Below are 26,248 nucleotides of genomic sequence, written 5' to 3'. Positions count from 1 at the left end.
GCGAGCGCGAGGAGAGGTCCAGGGGGGCGGGGCTGCGCTCCGGAGAGAGGCGGGGGGGCGTGGTCTCGGCGCGCGTGGGCGGGGCGTGGGCGGGGCCCCGCCGGCCGAGTCCCCGCGTCCAGCCCCGCGGAGCGCGGCCGCATTGTCCGCTCGCGACGCCAGTCAGTGCGTAGTCCGCGCGGCCGGAACGTGGCGTGGACGCCGGACATTCTCCCAGAGGGAGGTCTCATCCTGCCGCTCGTCTCGGGCGTTTTGGCGGAGGTGAGTGTCCGCGTTCGCCGGGGGCCGCTCCCCGGGGCCAGGGTCTCCGCGGGCTTCCACCCCCGCGTGCCCGAGCTTCCCCCTGCACTTGCGAGGCCTGGGGCGCAGGTGTGCGCAGGCCCGCCGCTGCCCCCGGCCGCTACCCTCCGCCCTGGACTCGGCCCGCGCTGACCCCACGCGCGGACGGCAAGGGGCCGCCTGGGATCAGCGAGCGGGCGGCGCGGAGACCCGGCCTGGGCCCGCGGGGTTCCGGCTCGGCCTTTGCCTCGGGTGCCAGGACCCGAAACTCAGCTTCTCCAACCATAGTCCCCGAGAATCTCAGCCAGAAAGTCCAAGAAGAGGGACGTGTATCCGGTGTGTGCTTCCTGCGCCGCTGTTGATGGTTCTAGGGGGGATGGAGGGAACACAAGGAGAGGAGCGGTCGAGGACGATGGAACGAAAGAGTTCATCAAAGGTGTCAGCCCGTTCGGTGTGGTGCGATATTCGTATCACAGCCGCACGCTTCTGTTTTCCTGTCGGCCTGGTGAGGCTGCCCTCTCCGCGGAAGGACACGGCTTTCCCTGCGATGGAGCAAGGTCGGTGGGGAGTGCTGGACAGGTGGCCGGCTTCTGGGGCCTCAGTTTCTCGTTCCGTACAACTAGGAGGATTAGACCCCACGAGGAGTCAGGACTCCAAGGCCTCCAGCGGCCTGGCAGGTGACCTAACTAGGTGCTCTGGACCAGGCAGAGCGATAGGGGAATGTCGGCCCTGCTGTAGGCACTGAAATGAAAGCTTTTCTTCCAAACCAGAATGTCTTTGGGCCCTGACCCCGGGGCTCTCAGGACCAGGTGCTCCCTGGGTCTGCAACCCATCACTCTCCCGCATAACATGCTCCGGGGGCTTCTGCTAGGCTCAGGATAAAATCTTCAGCCCTGCCCTACTGACTCACCCACCCCTTGGACCGAATCTCCCACTGCCCAGCTCTCTGTTGTAACCGTATGTCCACCGTGCAGGCTCTCTGCACCCCAGGCCAGTCCCAACGCTGGCTCACGCTTGCTGTTCCCCTGCCTAAACCTGCCCACGGCTGCACGTGGAGCTGCCCGCTGCATCTCCCCACCTCCCTCAGCCTTTGTTTCCTCTTCTAGATCGTTGGCCTCACTGAGCGCTCAGGGCCCACTGCACCCAGGACCAACAGCACACCCTCCTCTCGGCAGGATTCAGAGAGAAAAAGACCCATCTTCCTGGGACATGGCAGGTGACTATTAGCTATGGGGGAGTTAAACTTTGTCAAATGAAACATTTATTAGAAATTGAATACTTTGTTATAAAAACTCCAGACAACACTCCTGTATAAAACTTGTTTATAATGTGGACTGCTACCTGGAATTGTCTTGTTTTGTATTTTCTTACTTGTTTTATTGTTCATTTCAGCCCCACCAAAATAGAATGCTTATCTTGTCTTTGCTTTGCCTCCAGCTTCTTCTGGGATGACCCCCTGGGACATAATAGCTGCTCAATCAATAAATATTGAGTGACTGAGCCCCGAGAGCGACCATGGTTAGAAATACCACATGACACATGCATCCCGTTGTGACATCTTTTTGTTCAACACGATAGCATTAAAATCCTTGCATTTCATAACATAAAAATTCACATTATTTTATGCATATGTTGTACATTAGGGTTTCTCAACTGCAGCACTGCTGACATTTGGGGCCAGAGAGCCTTCTGTCTGGGGGCCTGTCCTGAGCTGTGTTCTGCAGCAGCCTTGCACTCTGTCTCCCACGTTCCAGCAGCGCCTCCCTCCAGATGCCACAACCAAGAAATGTCTCCAAATGTTGCAAAACACCCCCTGGGAGGCAACACTCTGCCTAGTTGAGAACCATGGGTGTGGATATTTCATTTATATCTTTTTTCCTGTTAAGCCCCCAAGTTCCTTTGTAACAAATGAGTCTGAGAAGTTAAAGTTGTTAATCATTGATTTCACTCCTGCAGTTCAACCTTTACACTCTGCTGAGTGCCCCAAAGCTGTTTGCTTCCAACTAACATTTGTATTTTCTCCTTAAGGGCCTAAGCAGAATAATATGGACCAAGAGTTTAAATATTTTAGTCTTAAGAGTTTCCCACAGAAAATTTAAACACATCCCCACAGCTGCCTTCTGGAAGGAATTGGTACATGACTTCGGAGAATGTCCTGAAGGAGGACGGTGCGGCTTCAGAGACTGTCGGTATTAATGACACCACCAGGCACTGGATGGAGCCTCTGTTGTCAGGCTCTCCACAGAAGCTGGGCTTCATGCAGGCCCTGCCTCCCCAGGGGACTCAGGATCTGATTTTTTTTTTTTTTTTTAAATATATCTTATGTGTCAGTTTTCAGTGGAGAGGAAGGAAGCAGAGCTGTGTGTCAGCAACTGACCTGCCAACAAGGGGTTAGCACGAAAGATTAGTCACAGTAGTTTCTTACTCTGATATTAGGTGATGTGGCTGAAACGTCTGAGTGGATAACCAGGACAGATTGTGCTTTCAAAGAAAGCAGTCGAGTTTTTCTTGGGGAATTGTAACTTGACTCGCGTGTTAGTAAACTCAAGCAGTGATGAACTGATACAACTAGGTTCTTAAAATGCTCTTTGTTTCACAACTGCTCCCATAAAAACGTTGCTCTTCCTTCCTTCACCCGGTGTGTGTGCTGCTGTCGTCTCGGTCCTTGCTGAGCTTTGACAGAGAGGAGGAATTAATCTTCAAGAGGAATGGTTTCTTGTCTGGATTTAGGTAAGAAAGTGCTCATCGTCTACGCACACCAAGAGCCCAGGTCTTTCAACGGGGCCCTGAAGGACGTGGCGGTGGCTGAACTGAGCCAGCAGGGCTGCACCGTGACCGTGTCTGACCTCTACGCCATGAACTTTGAGCCCAGGGCCACAAGGAAGGATATCACCGGTGAGTCATAAATGCTCCGGGTTTTTCTTTAACTTTCTTCTTCTTGTGTGTCTTTTCTCTGAGGTACAGTTGACATAACTTTGTATTGTTTCAGGCGTGTAATGTAAGGATATGAGGTTTGTTTCCACCGCACAATGATCACAATAAGTCCAGTTGACACTCGTCACCACACACAGTTCCACTCCTTCTCCCTCTTGAGAAGGACTTTCCAGACCCAGTCGCTGGGACATAACTGCGGTCACCACGCTGTGTGGGACCGCCTGTGACCCCAACTTTGTTCTTCTGACCCTCTTCGCCTGTGCTGCCCAGCCCCCGCCTCAGCAGCCACCAGCCTGGCTTCTGTATTCGTGAGCTCAGTTACTTTTTGTTTGGTTTGGTGGGGGAAGTGGTTATTTGTTTATTAAGATTCCACCGTTCTCCCATGTGTGAGATCATACAGTATTTTTCTTTTTCTGCCTGTTTCACTTAGCAACGCCCTCCAGGTCTATCCATGTTGCTGCACGTGACAGGGTTTCCTTCTTCTTTATGACTGAATGGTAATTCCAGTGTGTGTGTATATCACATTCTTTATCCACTGATGGGCATTTAGGTGGTTTTCGTATCTTGGCGACTGTGAATAATGCTGTGGTGAACACAGGGGTGCAGATACCTTTTTGAATGCCTGTGTTGCTTTACTTCAGGTGAATACCCAAAAGTGGGGTTGCTGGATGGTAGTTCTGTTTTCAGTCTGGGGGGACTCTCCACACTGTTTCCCACGGTGGCGTCACTTTACACCAGCCACACGAGGGTCCGCTCTTCTCCACGTCCTCAGCAGCACTGGCTGTCTCTCGTCTTACTGACGGCCCTTCTGACTGGCGAGAGGTGACATCTTGCCGTGGTTTTGCTGATAATCAGTGACATTGAGCATCTTTTCACATGCCTGTTGGCCATCTGTGTTTTCCTCAGAAAGATACCTGTTCAGATCCTCTGCCCATTTTTAAACCAGAGTGGTAGCAGGTTTTTTGCCTTCTTTGAATTTTTTTTAATTAAAAAAGTGTTTGTAAACAAAGCCCGGCATGCACGTGATGTAGTTCTCACGTCGAAAAGGTCTGCAGTGCACAGCTTTTCCCGCACCCGCAGCCGCCCGGTCTCTCTGCTCCCAAAGGAACCAGGGTCTCCCGCCGCCTCTGCATCTTTCTGGGGCGAGTTTGTGCCGTCTCTGGGTGTACCTAAAGCAATCAACAGGATAGCGGCTTTTCTCTCCGCTTTTTAAAAATGGGGACATGCGTTCCCAGACTTGTTTTGCGTGTTTTCCGCCTCGGAGCCCCCGTTGTCTGGAGGTGCCGAGGCTCCAGCAGTGCCCGCTCATGCTGGTCTGGTTGTTTCTCACTTTTGCTGTGATAACAGGACTGCGGCAAAAATGGCGGCCACGTGCTTTCCTACGTGTGCGAGTTATCTAGAATGGAGTTGCTGGGCAGAGGGAGTGTGTGTTTTAATAGACAGTTATCAAACTGCTTTCCGTGAGCGCTGTGCCAGTTCGCTCTCCGACCCGCAGTGTTCACAAGTGGCTCGTTTCCTTGTTTTACCGAGTTTTTGGTAATTGCCAATCAGACAGGTGGAAAATGGTCTCTGGTATAGGGTTTGAAATATGAATTGTAAATACATTTTTACCTGATTTATTTTTAGTTTTGGCTTTGCTGTGGTGGCTTCTCTTCATTTACTTTTGCTTAGTTGGCTTTAGACCTGTGCATTTTGTGTCATGTAAACTCTAAGCTTATTTTTTTAAAGGTGTTACAGTATTTGGCAGGTTCCACTTTTTAAAGTTAAATACTTATCTACTCAGAATTTATGTCAATGTGTGATGTGAGGTGCGGGTCCGGTTTTTCCCAGGTAGGTACCCAGCTCTGATCCCCATTTATTACATTCTCTAGCTCTTTGTCTTGACTTTAAAGCCACCTTTGTTGTGGCCTGAAGTCCCACGTTTTATTCTCTTCTACTTGGTACTCCGGTTTTGTTTTCCTGTCCATGACTCAGTACCACGTGGCTTTCATTATTTTGGCAAATCACTTACCATCTCATAGAGTTAGGTCACCTTCATTTGTCTTACCGTTTTTTACAGCTACTTTGACTTTTCCATGAAGATGTTTTGAAGTAGCTTTCCAGACTGTTGACTGAAAAAATAAAAAGCACCACATGCCAGTTGTGCTGTGCGTAGTGGCTAAGTCGTGTCCGAGTCTCTGTGACCCCATGGACTGTAGTCCACCAGGCTCCTCTGTCCACGGGATTCGCCAGGCAAGAACACTGGAGTGGGTTGCCATGCCCTCCTCCAGGGGGTCCTCCCAACCCAAGGATCGAATCCAGGTCTCCCACATTGTGGGCAGATTCTTTACTGTCTGAGCCACCAAGAAAGACAGTTGTGAGTTAAGTTTTGTTTGGGATAAAGTGAGGACTGTAGCCCAGGAGACAGCCTCTCAGCCAGCTCTGAAACTGCTCCAGAGAGGTGGAGGGAAGGTCAGGATGTATGGGATTTTGGTGCAGAGGGATCATGTAATCATCAGGCACACATCTTGGCAGAAGGTTGCTGCTAGTCATGAGGAGAAAATGTCACCATTAATGATTTTAGTGCTTTAGAGATACGAGGACTTACAAGAATTGGGCTCATAAAATCCTCCTGAAAATACCTATCTGAAGGCATGTTCTAGTTTTTCCCGGAGCACAGAGCGCCTCACTCCCGATCTCCACCCTGAACTCCTTTCAGGGGGTGTTGAAGATCAATGGCTACGGCAGCTTGTGACTTAATCCCTACAGAGGCAGATGGCAAGTTCCAGCCTTTAGTTGACAAGATTCTAAAGGTAGCGGATTAACTTTACAGCAGAACTTTCAGTGCCACTTCTTTCTGTTCCAGCAACAGGCGCTCCTCCTGTGTTCACGTTCTTTTACAACCCTCCAGGTGTATTTACAAGTTTTCTTCATGCAGATCTTGCATAAATCTTACTTACTGGGTTTTGTTCCTCTACGTGAAGGGGACTAATCTGTGCATGTCTGTGTGCACACGTGCATGCGGCTGCTACTGACTTTCTTACTGTTTGTAGTTTTAAGCGGATTCTCTGGGTCTTTCCTGATATACAGTCAAACCGTCTGCAAGTAATAATTTCACCTATGCCTTTTCAGTAATTCCCAGTAAATTGAATACCTTTAGGCCCCTCCTGTTTGCAATTGTGTTAACAAGACCCCAGATTTAGTATTTAGTACTGGTGGTAATGGTTGTATCCTTGCTTCTCCTTGTCTTTCTTCTCTCTTAATAAACCAAACAGCTCTTTTCACTGAAAAAGCAACAGAGTGGGGATTGGGGAGGTAGAGAGTCTTGTGTGATGGAGCCACTGGTTTTTCAGGGAATCAGGTAAGACACGGGCTCTGTGTAAACAGCATTTTAAGTGTGGTGAACAGTGGGCAGAGGGTGAACGCTAGCAGCCCCTCACACACCCTCCTTGTCCCGAGTGGCTCCAGGGAGAAGTAGGCAGAACTTTCCGGTGTGGCTCATTGTAGATCTTCGGAGAAGGCAATGGCACCCCACTCCAGTCCTCTTGCTTGGAAAATCCCAGGGACGGGGGAGCCTGATGGGCTGCCGTCTATGGGGTCGCACAGAGTCGGACACAACTGATGCAACTTAGCAGCAGCAGATTGTAGATCTGCTCCAGACGTTAACAGAGTGCACATTCCTGTGGAGCTCAGAGCTCTGTAGATACGGATACACGTGGGGATTCGCTCTGTTCATGGAGCTTTCAGGAGTCGTATTAACGACGGCATCACTCCGTGGTGCGTGTTATGACTCACCGATTCCCATGTTGATTTAGCTTTGTCTCCATCTTTTGTTTCAGTCTGTGAGTCAGTATGTCTGCATGACTTTGGAATTCCTGTCTTACTAAAAAACTGCATCCACACCCACATTTCTCCAATTTTCTCCCATTTCTCCAATATTTGCATACCTTTGCTGTGTACTTTTAAAATTTAGAGTACACGTGGCCCATACACACGTATTGTCTGTTTACCACTCTCAGAAGCACGCAGAGTCCACGGTGGGCTCCACACCTGGGGGTGGCAGCCTGCCTGAGACACAGGCTCTCCTCCTTGGGGGTCTCTGGTCAGCACACAACCTCACGCACAGAAGGGTCCCAGCCGAGGTTTTGAGTGAAGGCGAGGCCCAGGGAGGCTGGGCCACGGAATGCTCTGGGCTGTGGGTGCCCAAGGGCGGGGCCGGCTGTCCTCGGGCCGCCCTGCAGGCCTCTGTGCTGGGGGGCCACCCTGAGCCCCCCACTCCTCTCTGGTCACTTGGGAATTACCCAGCCCCTCGTATTGTTATGAAAGGTAGAAGCAACCTGTTGTGATGAGGTCAGAGCTCAGCGAGGTACGAGGAGACCCTCAACTGCCGGTGACCGCTGTTAACACTGGGCAGTACTTAGGGTGAGTCGTGCTGCTGGACAGGAACCCACCAAGGCCTCGTCTTTCCGTTTAACTGTGGGGGTCCTGCCTCAGGGCCCAGCCCTGCTGCTGCCTGAGCCCCTCCCCCACCAGGCCTGCTCCGGAATCGCTGAGGCCACAGCTTTTTCAGAGCCGAATTGAGAAAACGGCTGTTTCTTGCATAAACCATGTGCCTGCCCTGCAACCCACGTACACACAGAGCTAAGCCCCCGTGGCCGAGCTGCAGCCCTGCAGCCAGGTCACCCGCGGCCCTGGCCTCCCGCCCCTGGCCCTCGGCGGCTCCGCGAGGCCCGCTCCGGTGGCAGACACCCCCGGAGCGCCTTGTTCACCTGCTGCACATGCGGGCGAGGCCCCAGTGTCCGGGCTGTGAGGCCCAAGTGCCACGGGGCTGCCCTGAGCATGCTGCCCTGTCGTGCTCCGTGGGTTAATCATCTGATTATCTGTCCCCCTGGCCTCCGGCCCCTTGAAGGTGAGGACCCCAGCTGCTCCTCTGTGTCCACAGTCTGACCCCAGGGCCCGGCTCCTGGTCAGGTCTCAGTGACTTGACCTGCTGGGGGGCGTCCAGGCAGCAGCGACTGCAGGACTGGCAGGCTGTGGACTCCCCCCTGAGTGGGAGCCTTCGCCCTGTTCCCCCAGGCACCCTCTCCAACCCCAGCTTCTTCAACTATGGCGTGGAGATCCACGAGGCCTACAAGAAGCGGTCTCTGAGCAGCGACATCATCGAGGAGCAGAAGAAGCTTCAGGAGGCCGACCTGGTGATATTCCAGGTGGGTTTCCCTCTCACTGCGGGAACGGGTCTGTGTGCTGACCCTCTCCCGAGACGCTGCTGGCCACGGGCTCCCTTCCCTGTCTGGGAACGGATTGTTGCCTGTTTTTGTCTCTTTTCCCTGGCGCTGTGGCTGGACATGGTGTTGAGGCTTCTGTGGGGATCACAGTGGCTCCGGGAGACCTCCCTGCTGCTGCGTGGAGTCTGAGGCTCAGCTTCTCGGAATCTCCGGGCCCGACTCCTGGACACCACGTCTCACTCCAGGCGGGGAGAGGGGCAGGCTCCTTCCCACACCCTCCCTCCACCCCGTGGTTGGGGTCATGGTTCTGCTGCCCCAGAGCAGGCTCGGTCAGGGACGCACAGTCACGACGTCACAGGGACCCAGAGCCACGTGTGACAGCCACCAAGATGCTGTCAGCACTGCCCACCCAGCCTGCTGCCACTGCCACTCCACACGCCTCAGAGCAGGGGGAGAAGCTGCCCAGGCGTGCGGCCCTGGGGGGCACCTGCTTGCCCAGGCCGGGGAGGAGGCGGCAGCCCTGAATCCCCAGTGGGACGAACACCCCAGCGCCCCTCCTGCTCCCCCACAGTTCCCACTGTACTGGCTCAGCGTGCCTGCCGTGCTGAAGGGCTGGATGGACAGGGTGCTCTGCCAGGGCTTTGCCTTCGACTTCCCCAGCTTTTACGACAACGGCTTCCTCAAGGTACAACCCCCACCCCCGGGGATGAGGGACCCTTGTCCATCAGGGAAGGAAGGGGCATCTCGGCAAGTCACCTCTGGTTTGCCTTTGTTAACCAAACTTCCATGGAGCACCATCCGTGTCCAAGGCTTACATGGGTGAAAAAGCATGGTTCTGGGGTCACGGCCCTTTCCTCCAGCAAAGGGTGCAGGGCATCCACATCCGGCCGCGTGCTCGGCTGCCCAGGGCACCTGCTTCTCAGCGCGGACTCGTGCCTGGCCACATGGCTGTTCGCCTCTGAGTACCCGGACCCACCTTGAAAGCAGGGTAACCTGAGGGGATGGTGGGCCCAGCCGGTGCACAGGATGTGGTAGCTGTGGATTTCCCGTGCAAGCAGACAATGTTCAAGGTCCAAAAGCCTCAGAAAGCAAGTGTGCCCAAAGCGCTGAGACGTGAGACAGGTCTCAGGCTTTGAAGAGACACTACCCTTTGCTGACCGGCCCCGGGAGTCCGGCTCCTCTGGCTGCAGGCATCATGCGCCCTCCCGGCCGCCCCCTGCACCTGCTCCCCTGAAGCCTGCTCCCCTAGCACCAGGCCTGTCCGCGCTGTCCACTCGGCTGTCCCTCCACCACCCCATTGAATGTTGCTGCCGCCGGGCTGGACAGAGGTGGGAGTGCGTGTCTGTCCATTAGGGAAGGGGGCTCCCATTAGGGGAGCTGGCCTCAGGGTTTCCTTCCAGTCACTATAGACCCCCCTCCCCTGGGGTCCGTGCCTGATCCTGTGCTATCCTCTGCAGGGTAAGCGGGCCATCCTGTCCTTGACCACGGCCAGCACGGCCAGCATGTACTCCAAGACTGGGGTCAACGGAGACTTCCACTATTTCCTGTGGCCCCTCCAGGTACGCACACCCCCCCTCTCCTAGCTCCTCCCAGGTGGGAGGGGGGCCTGAAGGCCAGGCCATGCTGACTCCCCTGGAAACAGGATATCATAATCCCTTAGCCTTTTAGATGTTTTGTTTGGCAGCCCTGGAAAGGCTGGCTGATGGAGAAAACGCTGTGATGAGAACCTTTGATGCTGTTTGTCCAGAGGCCAAGCCAAGCCCGGTTGGCTGGTGTCCACTTGGGGTGGACAGGAGCCCTGAGGTGGCTCCACGTGTGTCATGAGCTTCAGTTCTTGCTTTTAAAACTCCACCTTTGTTTCCGTTTGCAAAAGTACATATGGGAACAAAGAGACTATAAAAAACAGAAACTCAGTTCTCTTAATCCCCCTTAAAAACAATCACTTTCAATGATTTAATGTATTTCCTTACAGTCCATATATATTCTTTTTAAAAAATGTTTATCCCCATATTTATTGGGCTGAGCCAGGTCTCCGCCAGGGCATGCAGACTCCTCAGCTGGGCACGCTCACCCTTAGCTGCAGCACGTGGGCTCCAGGCACCCTGCAGTGAGAGCATGGAGTGCCAGCCACTGCGCTGGCTGGACCAGGGGGCGCCCTGTGTTCCTACACGCGTCCATTTTCTGACTCAGCTTATCATATTCATTTCTTTTTTTACATGAACAGTGCACCACAAATACCGCTTCACATTACTTACTGTTCACACCTAACATGTATCTTGAGCAGCCTGTGGTGGCACATTTAGCTGGAATAACCTCATTCAGGGCTGCCTGGTGGCTCAGTTGGTAAAGAATTCGCCTGCAATGCAGGAGACCCCGGTTCGATTCCTGGGTCGGGAAGATCCCCTGGAAGAGGGAAAGTCTACCCACTCCAGTATTCTTGGACTTCCCTTTTGGCTCAGCTGGTAAAGAATCCACCTGCAATGCAGGAGACCTGGGTTTACTCCGTGGGTTGGGAAGATCCCCTGGAGAAGGAATAGGCTGCCCACTCCGGTATTCTGGCCTGGATAGTCCATGGGGTTGAAGAGTCTGGCACGACGGAGAGGCCTTCACTTTCATGAGTTGCCATAATTCACCCAACCAATCAAAACCATAAAACTTAGCGTGTGACTCAGCAGCAGAGATTAGAGAGCCGTGTCAGTTGGAGCCGCCCAGCGCTGTCTGCCCCCCGGGAGCGGCCAGGTCCTGAGGTTCCGGGGCGGCGCCCTCATTCTCGGCTCCCCGGTAGCGGGAGAGGTTCTCTGAACTTCCCGGAGGTGAGCTGCATGTGTTTCCGCTCGGGTGACTGAGCAGTGGGCAGCTTCTCACCGCTCTCCTCTTTTTGCGGCTGTAGCACGGCACGCTGCACTTCTGTGGATTTAAAGTCCTTGCCCCTCAGATCAGTTTTGGTCTTGAAATGGTGTCTGAAGAAGAAAGAAAGAAGATGCTGGCCTCCTGGGCGCAGAGGCTGAAGACCATCTGGGAGGAGGAGCCCATCCACTGCTCGCCCCCGTGGTACTTTGGGCAGTGACGGGGGCCACGCCATGCTGCGGGGGCCACGCGAGAGGTGTGACGCATGTGATGCCACGCAGGCGCGTGTAATAAAGGATTTCACGACAGCCAGGTGTGACTGTCTCTCCAGGGTCCTGCAGGCCAGCTCCCATCCCCCACTGGCTGTCCCTGATTCTCTCCTGAGGGGTGGCAGGTCCTTCTCCCAGGCTTGCTTTTCATTCCTAATACCTTTCCTTCTTTATTCAGCCTTCGCAGGTAGTGTTTTTCTGTAGTTTTGGCACGAAGCTGGATTTGTTAGGTATTTGTTTTATTCTGTACTCAACTTGAATTTCTGTTTCTCAGGAAAATGTGACCTGTTCACAGCTCGTGTTGTCATGCCCGGCTGGCACTTCTTGTGTCTTTTTCTTTTTGTATCATGAGTGTTAAGTTTTAATTGAGCAGCTACTCGGCATATCTCTTACAGTTCCTGAGGGCCAGTCACAGCGAGGGAGCCGGCCTCAGTGAGAAGGCGTCCCGTCCGTGTGCACGAGTCCCGGGAGCAGGACTGACCGTGACCCCGAGGTGCGGGCTCGGGTAGCGGCAGTGTCTCCTCCCCACCCCCTGCCCCTCCTCTTCACGGCCGTCATCACTGCCCAGGACGGGGCCCTTCTCCTCCGCAGTCCCACCACCACCCACCCCATCACGGGCCCAGCTGCACCGCCTCGTCACACAGCCTCACCTGCCTCCTCCCTGTCCGCACCCCCCGTCCCCGCCCCCAGGCGTCTTCAACCCTTCCCCACCCTCATTTTCTTCCTCCTCGTCACCTGATCCACCACCAGACAGTGTTTCATGTCCTTATCCGTCTCTCAGAGCTGTCACCTTCAAATCAGATTGATTTTTCAGGGTCATTTTTTTCTGCCTTTCTCGACACCATTTTCTTGAAGCGTTTTCACAGCGTCCCCATGCGCTCTTTCAGGGCCACCTTCCCAGACCCTCTCTGGGGCCGTCCCCCAGGTGCCTTCTCAGGGGCCCCTCCAGACCGTCTTCATCATCTCTTTTGAGCCTCGGTTCTCTCGAGATCGTTCTCACACCGTTGGAACTGGCTTCTTCAGACGCTCTTCGGGCCCTGTTCTCGGGCAACTTTTTCAGATGCATCTTCAAAACCTCCCCCATCTCCTATGTTTTGTATCTTTCACGTGTCAATTCTTTAAATGCTGTGCTTGCTGCAGCTTCTTCAGCCTTCATCCTGGTGTGCTTGGATGTTTAGGCAGGGCCTTACTTAGGAGACCCTGCGCTTTGAAGCAAAGATGGGGTTTGAACACTGCCCTTGTGGCCTCAGGACACTGAAGCGACCCTCGTTCTCTTGGGGTCTCCTCAGCCCGGTCCCATCCTGGGACAGAGGTGTGAGAACAACCAAACATCCTTCCCATGGAGGGTTTGGATCTAGCCACCAGTCTCCTCTGTGTCCTTGGGACACAGGTCATATCTGGACATCTGTCCAAGAGGAGGAGCTTCCTAACTGGCCCAGAGCTTGGACACACTCCTCAGAGGTTTCCTCTGCCCCCTTCAGCACCTGTGGACCATCCTCAAAATCCACACGATGAAGCATCTTTGGTGACATTGGCTCAGTCATAGCTTGCTGAGGACAGTCTTGTGGCTTTTGTTGAGAGACCACTTCCTGGGGAGCTTGCACCTCTCCTGAGCCTCATTCTCCCCTTCAGTGTCCAGGTTCTAGCTTCTGATTTCTTCTCCATGCAGAGATATTCACACGTGAACCACAGATCCTCTCTTCAGAAAACCACACCGGCATCTCCTGTAAGATCATCTCCTTGGTGGTCGTGCTGCGTTAGATAGAAAGGGTGTGGGTGGCTTCGCTGTGATGTCTGGGGACAAGCCAGTCATCAACCTGAGGCCTTTCTCTCCTGCTCCCCCGCTTCTGAGATTGGGGGTTTGGGGTTTTCTCTGCAGAGGTGTCTCGGCTTTGCTGGCACCATCATGTGTGTCTGCAGAGGAACCTCACCAGCGTGCCATCACGGAGAAGCCAGTTAGCCTGATGTGCGGAGCTGACATCTTCAGCAATGTCAGGGAGACAGCCTTCTTTCTGGGGATGTCATTGGCTGCTGCCCAGAAGATTGGTTTCTCTGCTGGGATCTCCTGGGCTCACAGCAGGGCACCTGGGCTCAGGACACTCAGGTTCAGAAACCTGGCAGAGGCTGGGGGAGCACCGAGCAGAGGAGACCCCGCAGCGAGAACAGAGGCCCTTTGTGAGAAATGACGTGCAGAGACCCCACAACGGGTTCACCGTGGGGAGAGGAAATCTGAGCCGAGTGCTGGCTCAGCAAGGGCCCCGTGTTTGTGGGTCACACGGATGCTTCTGCAGAGTTTCTGGTTGAGATTGAAACCCTTCTGAGGCTTCCAGTTCCTGCTTTTGGCAGATGGCAGACAAGACTTTTCAAAAGGCCTCCTGCAGCACTGCCCCCAGAGGCCATTTAAGTCGCAAGAAACACACTTCTAAAAACGCATCATGGGAAACAGGGAAATGTCCAAGCATATCCCCAGCTCTGTCCCCTGGCAGCCCCCCACCACACACACACAGCAGCCTTGTCCCATAACAACAAACACCTGATGGGCTGCTGGCGGCAGAATGGACAGACAGACAGACCTTCTGGGTCACATGCTGATACCAATACCCTGTGTTATGAGTACTGTCTATTACCAGTGCTCTATGATACCAGTATTCCAACAAAAAGAAGCGAGAGACCAGACCCTGGGTTTGTGCACTGTGGGCAGCCCCCTTGAGACCTTGTGTAGAGAGAGGTGCCCATCTGAGAAGGAGGCCCTTCTCACAGGAAGACAGGAAGCTGAGCTGTCTCAGTCTCAGCTCTGGGTAGAAGAGTCTCTCCTGCACTGTGGGGTCCTGGAGTGGGAATAATTCTGCCCACATCTACAGAGCAAGGGGAAATCTAAAGAAATGAAGTGGCCCCAAATGATAGCTCAGTTGGTAAAGAATCCGCCTGCAATGCGGGAGACCCTGATTCAATTCCTGGGTTGGGAAGATCCACTGGAGAAGGGAAAGGCTACCCACTCCAGTATCCTTGGGCTTCCCTTGAGCCTCAGCTAGTAAAGAATCTGCCTGCAATGCGGCAGACCTGGGTTCGATCCCTGGGTTGGAAAGATTCCCTGGAGAAGGGAAAGGCTACCCACTCCAGTATTCTGGCCTGGAGTGTCGGGAGCCGTGATAGGCATTACTGACAAAATGGAGGCACGGCCCCAACCCCCTCTCCTCATCCCGCAGGCACGGTCCGGGGATGAAGGAGTTAGGTCTTGTGATTCTGACTTGTCCTTTCCTTCCTCCGGTTGAGTTGGCTGGAAATAATGTTATAACCATAATGCTAACTATTGACATTTGTTCAAGGATCTTTACAAAGAATGTTCCAGGATGAGCACATAGGCTGCAGCTTGAGACCATGGGAAACATTGTTATCTGAAACCTGCCTGTAAGGGGAATGTTTATGGCAAAACAAGTTCCCTGAGTTTAGGGGTTAGGAATAATTAATAATTAGAAGCTAAAAGTTTAAGGTATGTTGTAGTATTTTACTACAGCTCACAGAGACTAGAAATTTCAGAGATACTAATAGCTAGAAGTCTTTTTAGGAGTTAATGAGCTCAAGCAGGATTTAGAAAGATAAGAAATAAACTGAGGAATGTGGTGTACAGCCCAGAAACAAACTTGAGTTACAATGTTATCACAAGGACACGTAAGCGGGAACTCTGAAGGACAAGAATGATTTATGGAGACAGTAAATATGGATGAGGGGAAACTGAAGATGTCGTACCTCTGACCTGATGCTTTTGTGAAAGTGTAAGAGAAAACCTGATGCTTAAACTAAACATGCAGTTCAAGTGAGTGAGAGGCTGCATCATTCGCCGACCCCGTCCATCCCCTCGGTGCTCCCCTGGCGGCCGGAGCTGGACTCTGGCAGGTGGAGAATTCCACGGACCATATACTACATGGGTTCACCAACAGACACAACTGAGCGACTTTCACTTCACAAACAATGACAGTCCTCAATAGAGGAAGAAGTCAATAGATTTGCTCCAGAGAAAAACGTCATCTTACGCCTGTGAGGATGCTCCCTGAGCAAGACATCCTCACAGAAACCCCCAAGTGGCCAAATACACGCAGAGACCGCACGAGACGAGAATCACCAGACACCAGGTGGTAGATTTTACCACCAGGAGCTTCAGATATCGCTGCGATGAGACAGACAACACAGAGTCATGGCATATAAAGTGTTTAAAGAAATGGAACCAAACCTGAGACATTCAAAAGTGACCAAACGGATTTGAAAAAATAACTCAGTGAATAGGTGAGACAGTAGCTTAGACAGGGATACAGGGAGGATGGATGTACGCACTTCACAGTCATAATGTTGGATGTCACAGAAGATCACCTGACTAAGGTACAAACACGCCAAATACAAACTCATCTGGAGATTCTACTGAGGTGGTAGGATAATAATGAGATATTCAGAATAGGAGTGTGATGGGAGGGCACACAGGTCTTTACTGTCCTTTGAGAAATCAGTCTATGACAGCTATATATTCCACGTCGTTTAAGAAAGTAACAACAGAGTCAGTCTAGGTGTTGACTGTTGTAAAGCCTTCTGAGGGAATGAGCTGAGCGAGTTGCTTGAGCTGGGAGAGTTGAATGAGCCTGCTGTGGGGGCCCCGGGGGCCGGGTGGGCTCTGGACCATCTAGGACGTGACTGTCTCAGTGGACTAAGTCCAGAGGCCGTGCAGGACATAAACCTGACGGTGACCCCCAGATTGCCGGGTCAGAGGCACAGTGCTGGTGGGCAGTTCAGACTTCCTAAGCCCCTCACCTCTTAGGGGTTATAAGTGAAATCCTCGAGAAAACCACTAAGAATTTTGTGCAGTTTCGAAAAAAGTGGGGAGCCCAGCGAATAAGGGCATTTAGGGACCCATGGGATTAACTGGAGGAACACGGAGGCTTCGTGCCTGAAGCTGGGGCTGCAGGTGGCCCAGGCTGCTGCTGGAGCAGGGCCCTGCCAGCCCGGGCCTTTCCATCCGCCCCTCCTCTGAGGACCGTCCTCCCCCGGCCCACGGCCCCTCGGGAGAGGGGTCGGGCTGGCAGACAAGCCAGAGCTCACAGAGGTCCCCCCTTATGCAACATCCATATGGGAGCCCTAAATAAGTTCCTTACGAAGAAGAAAACCATCTTTCCACGAGGTGGCAGGTTTAGAAGCGCGGGCTGTCGGAGATGGCATGAAAAGCCTTGGCAAGACCTGCACTTGGTTCTCAAACTCCTTGGAAGAATTTGACCTAAAACACTTTCGTGTTCTGTATGTATTATCTTCTTAAGGTCTGATGCAGAACAAGAATTGATGATATAATTGCACTGCTCTGGCCCCCGGCCCAGCGTTTCGCCTTTGGTGCTGCCCCCAGCACGGGGGGTATTTCCCATTCCACCTCCCGGGAGGACGAACATCCTCACATCCTCACATCCTCACAGGAGCATCCGAGAGGCCAGAGCGCCTGGCCTGGGACATGAGGCACAGGACAAGCGAGCCCGCATGCTTTCCGTGGTCCTGTGCCTCTGTGGTCACCCTGCCATCTGAGCGTAATGGGTTTCAGTCTCGGGGAGCTTAGGCCAGTCCTTCCTGCCGTGGGTGGAGTCCAGGACTGCAGGAGAAGAAAATAAAATTCCATTCTTACAATCAGGTCGATACTTGTCAGGGTGTGGCTGCGGCTGAGGGCAGAATCAGTACCCTATCAGCCTGGGTCTACAACGTGAACTTCTTTTATTTTCAGAAGAGCACAAAACCGATCACCTAAAATAACAGTTAGACGAGATTGCTGATAGTTTGCTTGTTTCATCATGAGAGGACCAGATTTACTTCTTCCTATTTTCCAGTTGTGTGTGTTGTGAAATCGAGTGAACCGTGCAAGTTACCGCTGAGTGTGATGATCTCTGGGTTTAAAGCGTGTGCACTGAGCAAGTCTTCCTGCTCAGCTGGGCCGCAGTGATGCTACTGATGCTCTTCTTCCTTGAATTACTACCAAGAGGAATTTTTTTCCCAGGAGGATTTCTTTCTTGTCTGGATTTAAGTAAGAAGGTGGTCACTGTCTGTGTCTTTCAGTGGATCCCTGAAGTGCCCTGGAGGTGGCTGAACTGAGCCGGCAGGGCTGCGGCCTCACCGTGCCATCCCTGTGTAGTGGACATTGAGCTGAGGGCTGCGGGGAAGATGCCTCTGGTGAGTTTACAGTTGATATTTACACCCATTCTCTAAAGGTTTCCCTTCTTTTTCTTCATAAGAAATTATCCAGCTGTGACCACGTGTTGAACGGCAAAACAAAGACCAGGAGTGCGGTTCAGGGAAAGGAGCTGGTGGTACCCCCTTATCATTTCAAAGCCATAAACATCCATTTCCAGTCCAAATGCAGACAAATGAGCCCTTTGAGCTGCTGACTGGCCAAGCTCACAGGCCCGAGATGGACTTTCAACGCTGCTGGACTAGACCAGTCCCATTTGACCCAACAGCTTGTACGGGTTCTGTTTGCTGTCCTCAAAAGATGGAGCACCTAGCACAGACGTCTGCATGGAGTATGTGTATGCACACAACACTGTTAATTAATACAGCACTACCTGATATCACGAGTCCGCAAGTCACAAGTGATTTGAACCTCTCACACGGGAAGGTTTTCTCCTAAATACAAGACCTCATGCTCTGTCATTCTCCCTTCTCTCTTTCCTATCCAAATAACAGGTCCAAGGCAAAAAAAAAAGACAGTGGAGTTTCAAACTTAGGACATCAGAACAGGTTCCGACTTTCCCCACTCAAGACAAAGCGTGCTCGTAAACTCTTAGGCACATGCTCCACCACTGACGGCTCTCATCTCTGACTCTGCAGTCCTGGTCCTGCCAGATGCTGACTCTGGGATGCTGAGCGCGTCACCTTCCCGGCAGCTCGGTGTCAGCGTCTGTAGGATGGAGATAACAAGCCTCAGGCTTGTGTATTTTACAGAAAAAAATGTCTCTATGCCGTAGGCATCCAGTGTTGTATACCATCTGGTACTTCACACACATTCCATACTTGGTAGTTGTTATTGACGTCCGAGGCCACAGGGAGGTGGTCCTGGGGACACCGTCAGAACCGCAAGGACCACAAAGTTGATGTTCTGAGTCTCCAGGCCAAACACAGCTGGGGCTTCTCAGTCAGCCAGCTTGGACCTGGCCTGGCCACCACTGTCATGGTCCCTGGGCTCACACGCCCCCTGCCTGACAAGGCTGGAGGATTGGAGGAGAGTCCCCCTTGTCTCTGTGCACCCTGACACTTGTCCCCTTCTAGTGTTCTTCACACGCGGACAATGGCCTGAGAGTCAGCACCTGCCTACGTATCAATTCTCATCTCAGGTGCGGCCACCCCGAGCCGTGGAGCCCCAGCTCCATGCACTCAGCCCACAGAGGGAGGCCAGGGGTCCACAACGTGGAGTCAGGACCCCCACTGGATCCTACCCAACAGGGGGCCGAACACGCCACCAGCACAGTCCCCTCTTCAGGGGAACCAGACCCCCGGCCACACCCAGCCATCTGCAGCTGGGAGGGAGGGTCTACGCAGCCCCTGTGGTTGGAGGCCTCTTCCCTGCCCACCTGGGGTTTCGGGTGCCGCTCCCCAGGGTGGCCTCTTGTTCGCCCAGCAGCTCCAGACCCACTCTGGCTTGAGATGTACCTTCTCTGCCCAGTCTGAATCCCCCACCAGCTGTGCTGTGGCGGGCTATGTCCCTTGGTCCAGGGGCACCTGGAGAGTTGACTGAGGTCTTCCATTAACTCTTTTATCGCTCCTTTAATATATTCCTTATATTAAACTCTTGTCTAACCTGCTATGTGCCTTCTGCCTCCGACTTCAGTTCAGTCCAGTCGCTCAGTCGTGTCCGACTCTTTGTGACTCCACGGACTGCAGCACGCCAGACCGCCTGTCCTTCACCATCTCCCGGAGTTTACTCAAACTCATGTCCATCGAGTCAGTGATGCCATCCAACCATCTCATCCTCTGTCATCCCCTTCTCCTCTTGCCTTCAATCTTTCCCAGCATCAGGGTCTTTTCTAGTGAGTCAGCTCTTCACATCAGGTGGCCAAAAGATTGGAGTTTCAGCTTCAGCATCAGTCCTTCCAATGAACATTCAGGACTGATCTCCTTTAGGACGGACTGTTTGGATCTCCTTGCAGTCCAAGGGACTCTCAAGAGTCTTCTCCAACACCACAGTTCAAAAGCATCAAGTCTTCAGCGCTCAGCCTTCCTTATGGTCCAACTCTCCTGGCAGCACTGGGACAGCTGCATATCACATTGCACATAAAGGCTTCGTGATCAATAACCCACATGGTCAGGAACTTCAATGAATTAGGGTGGCTGATATTTTCCAGTCAAGTCGAGCCTTCCCATGACTGCAGAGGCTGTTCCGGAGACCCCGGGACTCACGTCCCACGATGCTGTCTTGTGCTTTCATGGAGCTCATTCTCCACTACGGTGACTTTTTGTCACAGATATGTGTATGGAGCCGTGTTTTCTCTACCCTTGCTGTTTCTCCTTTTTGGAAGTAATGAGAATTTATGAAGAAAATATTAATTACATTTAATATTTTGACTTCATTCTTGAGGACTTACCTGAAGAAAATTGTTTAAAAATCACCAAGTTACATACTTTTTTTAATGAAGAAAACTCTAAGTATAGTTTGATGAAGCAAGTTTCATTGTATCACACTGACATAAGGGTACAAACTGAGAGGAAAAATACACGTGTTACTCGTGACCTAGACACCCGCTCAGTGTGAGCTGCAGTCAGGTGAAGCGGGGTTATGCGGTCATCAGGAACGGGCTGCATGTTGATGCACGAACCAACACAATATTGCAAAGCAATTATCCTTCAGTGAAGAAGAAATACATTAAAAAAAAGATGAAGGAGAATGGGCTTCCCTGGTGGCTCAGACAGTGAAGAATCCGCCCACAATCCAGGAGACCCGGGTTTAATCCCTGGGTCAGGAAGATCCCCTGGACTAAAGGAATGGCACCCCACTCCAGTATTTTTGCTTGGAAAATTGCATGGACAGAGAATCCTGACAGGCTACAGTCCATGGGACTGCAGAGTCAGACACAACTGAGTGACTAACACTTTCACTTTTTTTTTTTCACAAGAAGAGGCAGCTCCTAGAACCTCACTCTACTCACGGGCTGGCAAGCCAGCCTGTCACATCCTGTTTCGGGGGCCTGGCAGAAGTCGTGAGAATCTGGGCGAGACAGGACGCTGTGACCCACAGCGAGAGGGGTGCAAGAGCTTAACCCCTTCTTGTGGTGGGTCCCCCTCCCCTCCCCCGAGGCCCCGCGGGTGCCTTCACCAGCAGAGGGCAGCTCTACAGGAGCGGAACCCTAGCTCCAGAAGTCACTGCGTTTAGAGGCAGCCAAGGCGAGCCTGCTGTTTCCTGGGCAGGGATGCGAGCGCCTCCCTGGCGGCCCTGGGAAGCCCCTGGGGGAAGAGAAGGGACTGGAGCTCAGTGCCTCGGGGCCTCGCCCTTCCCAACAGCAGGGTAAAAACTGGGCATAAAGCACGGAGACAGAAGGAAAAAGGCATGAAGAACTAGCTTTGTTTACATGGTCGGTTTCCTTTGGCGTTGTTCTCTGCGCGTGCTGCCTGCATGTATGTGTACGCGTGTGTGTGAGCACATTCATGTACGAGGGCCAGGCAACACGCACCGTCCGACGTCTGCTTTCAGGAAACCAAGGGAGAGAGTCCTTCCTGCCGCCGCTGCCTCTGCCTCTCCTCTGCCAGAGGTGCGCGGGTGGTTGCTGTCCTCGCTGCCGACCACCGGGAGGACACGTCATCTCCCCACGCCCCCCGTGGTGCGCAGCTCTGCACCTCCCGGGGGCACCCTGGGAGCGCAGCTTGGGGCTGCCCCCCGCCCCCGCCCCGAGGCATCATTCATCCACAGACAGGGCGGCTTGGTTTTTTCTTTTCCAACCCTTGTCCGCTTTTGCCTTCTTGTGTTTTTAGGGAAACTTCCTATACCAAAGCTGGACATCCTTATCTCATTACTAATCTTAATATGAACGCTTTTAAGGGTTCACCATTAGTATGAGGAATCATTGATGAATTTCTCCATTATTTGTATGCATGTATTAAGGTAAGCATGTTTTAAACTTCAATCTGTTGACTCAGTAAATTTTAGTGATTGCTTTCCTTATTGTAAACTAACCATGCTTTCTTGGGAAACCTACTTGGGCCATTGTGTATTATCTTTTTTATATCTCCATGAATTATGTTTGCTAATAGTGGATTTTGCATTTATGTTGATGAGTTAAGATTAGCCTGTAATTTTCCCCCCTCTTTCCTTGTCAGATTTTAATATGAAACTTAACCTCAAAAAATGAGTTGGGAGTGCAGCCTCTTTCTCTGTATCCTGGATTAGCTTGATTAAGAGTGAAATTGTTTGTTCCTTGAATGTTTGGTAGAACGGTCCTGTAAAACCATGTGGATGTGAAGTTCTGATTTGATTTTATGGTTCTGCATTAGATAAGAAAGGCATAGTCTTCTACCCAGTCTCTCCTGCAGCTGTAAAGCCTGGAGAGATGCTTAGAGAAGCTATTACAGGAGATGCTTAGAGAAGCTATTACAGGAGATGCTTAGAGAAGCTGTTACAGGAGATGCTTAGAGAAGCTATTACAGGAGATGCTTAGAGAAGCTGTTACAGGAGATGCTTAGAGAAGCTGTTACAGGAATTACAGGAGTGTAGCAAGTGAAGTTGCAGACGGGTTGGGGAGGGCCAGAACTCGAAGTCCTACCAGGCTGGCAGTGGGTTTACCATTGTTTCCCTCCTGAATCCCCCTGAACTCAGCGCAGCCCCAGACCCTGAAGTAGGCGTAGGTTGAAGACAGAACATCTCTAGGAGAAGCCCTCTGGTTCTGGCTTGAATGGCAAGAATGAGAATTGCTCCTTTTCAGGGGAAGTGTGAAATCTCCCATTCTTTTTCTTTGGCAATCTAGCTTGCAAGTAATCCTGCCATGGCAATTAATGAAGCCTGTGATATCCCAAAGCCTTCCTCTCCAGTCAGTGACACCATGGCCCCAAGACGCTAGGATCAGATTCTGTGACTCTCTTTCCGTTTGCCTCCTCCCATCTCTTGACTCCAGACGGGGGTGCACTTAGTTGGGCATGTGTCAGAGTCTGTGAAAATTAAAGTCCCAGCTTTCTGTCTGCACACTGGAAATAAGGTCCCATAGTACCACAGAGTACTGGGGAGACCATGGAGAGGCAGAGAGAGGAGCACAGGAAATGCATACCCTCAGGTTGCCTGTGAACTCCTGGGCTCACCTGCAAGCTGCCAATGAGTAGCTCTGACTCCCAGCCGCTGACCCAGGACTGAGACCCGAGCACGGCTCAGGTTCCAGACTGGAAGCTAGGTGGCGCACATGCGCTGGGTTGGAACAGCCCGGCCGAGGTGTTAAGACCCGCACCGTCTGGAACCACAGCCCACTGACGGTGTGTCGGACTACCAGGCTGGACCTAACCAGGTTTAAAGGGAAAGTGAAAAGCACTCAGTCGTGTCTGACTCTTTGCGACCCCATGGACTACACAGTCCGCGGACTTCTGCAGGCCAGAATACTGGAGTGGGTAGCCTTTCCCTTCTCCAGGGGATCTTCCCAACCCGGGGATCAAACCCAGGTCTCCCTCATTGCAGGTTGGTTACCTGCTTAAAAAAAAAAACTAACAGCATTCTCCATGGGATTTCAGTAAGGCCCAGGGTTTCATGACATAATATGAAACGCAGCTAGAACACAGTTCAAAACTAACTGCTTGGCGTTCAAAGAACCAGGAAGATCTCAAATTGCATGGAAAAGAACATCAAGAGATGCTAACACCAAAAGGACACAGGTGTGAGGATGAGCTGACACAGAGACTTCACTTGGGGAAGATCCCACATGCTGCAGGGCAGCTAAACCCATGTGCCACAACTACTGAGCCTCTGCTCTGAAGCCCGGGGGCCACAGCTGCTGAAGCCCCCCAGCCCTAGGGCCTGTGCTCTGCAGCAAGAGAAGCCACCACAGTGAAAAGTCTGCAGACTGCAATGAAGAGCAGGCCCTGCTCGCCACAACTAGAGAAAGCCTGTGCAAAACAAGATACCCAGAACAGCCTGAAATAAATAAATACAGTAATAGTTCATGGGTCAAAGAGGAAGTCTTGAGAGAAATTAGAAAGTATTTTGAACTAAGTGAAAATGAAAATACAACATGAAAATTTGTGAGATGCGGCCAGAGAAGTGCCTAGAGGGAAATTTATAGCATTCAGTGCTTATATTAGAAAAGGTCTTGCATCAATCTAAGCATCCACCTTAAGAAGCAATAATAAAAAGAGCTACATACACCCAACAGAAACAAAAGGAAGGAAATAATAAACATAGGAGTAGAAGTGACATAAAAAAACCAAAAACAATGGAGAAAACCAACTAAATTCAAAGCTGGTTCTCTAAAACAATAGTGAGATTGATAAACCTCTAGAGAGACTGAGAAAGCAACAAAGGAAAAGACACAGATTATTGATATAATTATTAAAGACAGGATATCACTACAAACCTGCAGACAATAAAAAAAACTAAGATGCCAATAATACTATAAACATCTTTACACACATAAACTTTAGATGAAATGGACCAATTCCTTGAAAACTACAAACCACTAAAATGTGCCCAAGTTGCAATAGACAGAATTAATAGTCCTATGATTACTGAAGAAACTGAATTTATAACCTTTCAAAAAAGAAGTCTCTAAGTCCATATACTTTTACTGGTGAGTTCTACCAACTATTTAAATGAGGAAAAAAAATCAATTCTACACAATCTGGTCCAGAAAATAAAAGAGAGAATATTTCCCAACTCCTTTTATGAAGCTAACATTGCCATAACAGCAATTAAGTAAATAAATAATAATTCTATCTCACTATACCTGTGGTGTATCACTATACCACTGTGCATTTTTAACATAAAAGCAAAAATCCTCAGCAAAAAGTTTGCAAATCAGACCCAGTGACGTATCAGTTCAGTCACTCAGTCATGTCCGACTCTTTGCGACCTCATGGACTGTAGCACACCAGGCTTTCCTGTCCATCACCAACTCCCGGAGCTTACTCAAACCCATGTCCATGGAGTCGGTGATGCCATTAAACCATCTCATCCTCTGTTGTCCCCTTCTCCTCCCACCTTCAATCTTTCCCAGCATCAGGGTCTTTTCAAATGAGAAAATTCTTCTTATCAGGTGGCCAAAGTATTGGAATCTCAGCTTCAGCATCAGTCCTTCCAATGAATATTCACGACGGATTTCCTTTAGGATGGACTGGTTGGATTTCCTTGCAGTCCAAGGGACTCTCAAGAGTCTTCTCCAACACCACAGTTCAAAAGCATCAGTTCTTAGGCACGCAGCTTTTTTATAGTCCAGCTCTCACATCCACACGACTACTGGAAAAATCATAGCTTTGACTAGACTGACCTTTGTTAGCAAAGTAATGTTTCTGCTTTTTAATATGCTGTCTAGGTTGGTCATAACTTCTCTCCCAAGGAGCATGTGTCTTTTACTTTATGGCAGCAGTCAGCGTCTGCAGTGATTTTGGAGCCCCCTCCCCCAAAATAAAGTCTCTCACTGTCTGCATTGTTTCCCCATCTATTTGCCATAAAGTGATGGGACCGGATGTCATGATCTTACTTTTCTGAATATTGCGTTTTAAGCCAACTTTTCCACTCTCCGCTTTCACTTTCATCAGGAGACTTAGTTCCTCTTTGCTTTCTCCATAAGGGTGCTGTCATCTGCATATCTGAGTGCATGCTTAGTCACTTCACTAGCGTCTGACTCTCTGCGACCCTAGGGACCATGGCCTGCCAGGCTTCTCTGTCTATGGGATTCTCCAGGCAAGAATACGGGAGTGGCCATTTCCTTCTCCTGGCATATCTGAGGTAATTGCTGTTTCTCCCAGCAATCCTGATTCCAGCTTGTGTTTCATCCAGCCCAGCGTTTCTCATGATGTACTCTGCATGTAAGTTAAATAAGCAGGGTGACAATACATAACCTTGATGTACTCCTTTCCCAATCTGAAACCAGTCTGTTGTTTCATGTCCAGTTCTAACTGTTGCTTCTTGACCTGCATACAGATTTCTCAAGAGGCAGGTCAGGTGGTCTGGTATTCCCATCTCTTGAAGAATTTTCCAGTTTGTTGTGATCCACACAGTCAAACACTTTGGTGTAGTCAATAAAGCAGATGTTTTTCTGGAACTCTTGCTGTTCGATGACCCAATGGATGTTAGCAATTTGATCTCTGGTTCCTCTGCCTTTTCTAAATCCAGCTTGAACATCTGGAATTTCACAGTTCATGTACTATTGAAGTTTGGCTTGGAGAATTTTGAGCATTACTTTGCTAGCGTGTGTGATGAGTGCAGTTGTTCGATAGTCTGAACATTCTTTGCCATTGCCTTTCTTTGGGACTGGAATGAAAACTGACCTTTTCCAGTCCTGTGGCCACTGCTGAGTTTTCCAGATTCACTGGCATTGAGTGCAGCACTTTCATAGCATCATCTTTTAGGGTTTGAAATAGCTCAACTGGAATTCCATCACATCCACTGGCTTTGTTCGTAGTGATGCTTCCTAAGGCCCACTTGACTTCGCATTCCAGGATGTCTGGCTCTAGGTGAATAATCACACCATCCTGATTATCTGGGTCATGAAGATCTTTTTTGCATACTTCTTCTGT

General features: G+C 51.2%; 2 protein-coding genes across 2 annotated transcripts in view; both read left to right on the top strand.

The window, feature by feature from the left end:
- Nucleotides 1-106: 106 nt before the first annotated feature.
- NQO2 (N-ribosyldihydronicotinamide:quinone dehydrogenase 2) lies at nt 107-11,572 on the top strand. Its single transcript, XM_081523327.1, has 7 exons — nt 107-261; nt 1,386-1,495; nt 3,010-3,174; nt 8,269-8,399; nt 8,989-9,102; nt 9,875-9,976; nt 11,308-11,572. Exons 2-7 carry the CDS (start codon nt 1,489-1,491, stop codon nt 11,482-11,484), a joined length of 696 nt encoding a protein of 231 aa, XP_081379453.1. The 5' UTR covers nt 107-261; nt 1,386-1,488; the 3' UTR covers nt 11,485-11,572.
- Nucleotides 11,573-17,608: 6,036 nt separating this feature from the next.
- RIPK1 (receptor interacting serine/threonine kinase 1) overlaps nt 17,609-26,248 on the top strand; it is a 47,967-nt gene continuing 39,327 nt past the window's right edge. The window contains exon 1 of the mRNA XM_081523311.1: nt 17,609-17,722. The gene's annotated coding sequence lies outside the window, so the exon portion shown is untranslated. The remainder of the gene's footprint in view (nt 17,723-26,248) is intronic.

This window comes from Giraffa tippelskirchi, chromosome 8 (assembly GCF_054371585.1).
Source record: "Giraffa tippelskirchi isolate mGirTip1 chromosome 8, T2T-mGirTip1v1.2.pri, whole genome shotgun sequence".
NCBI classification, from domain to species: Eukaryota; Metazoa; Chordata; class Mammalia; order Artiodactyla; family Giraffidae; genus Giraffa; species Giraffa tippelskirchi.
This window is presented reverse-complemented; position numbering and strand designations above follow the sequence as displayed.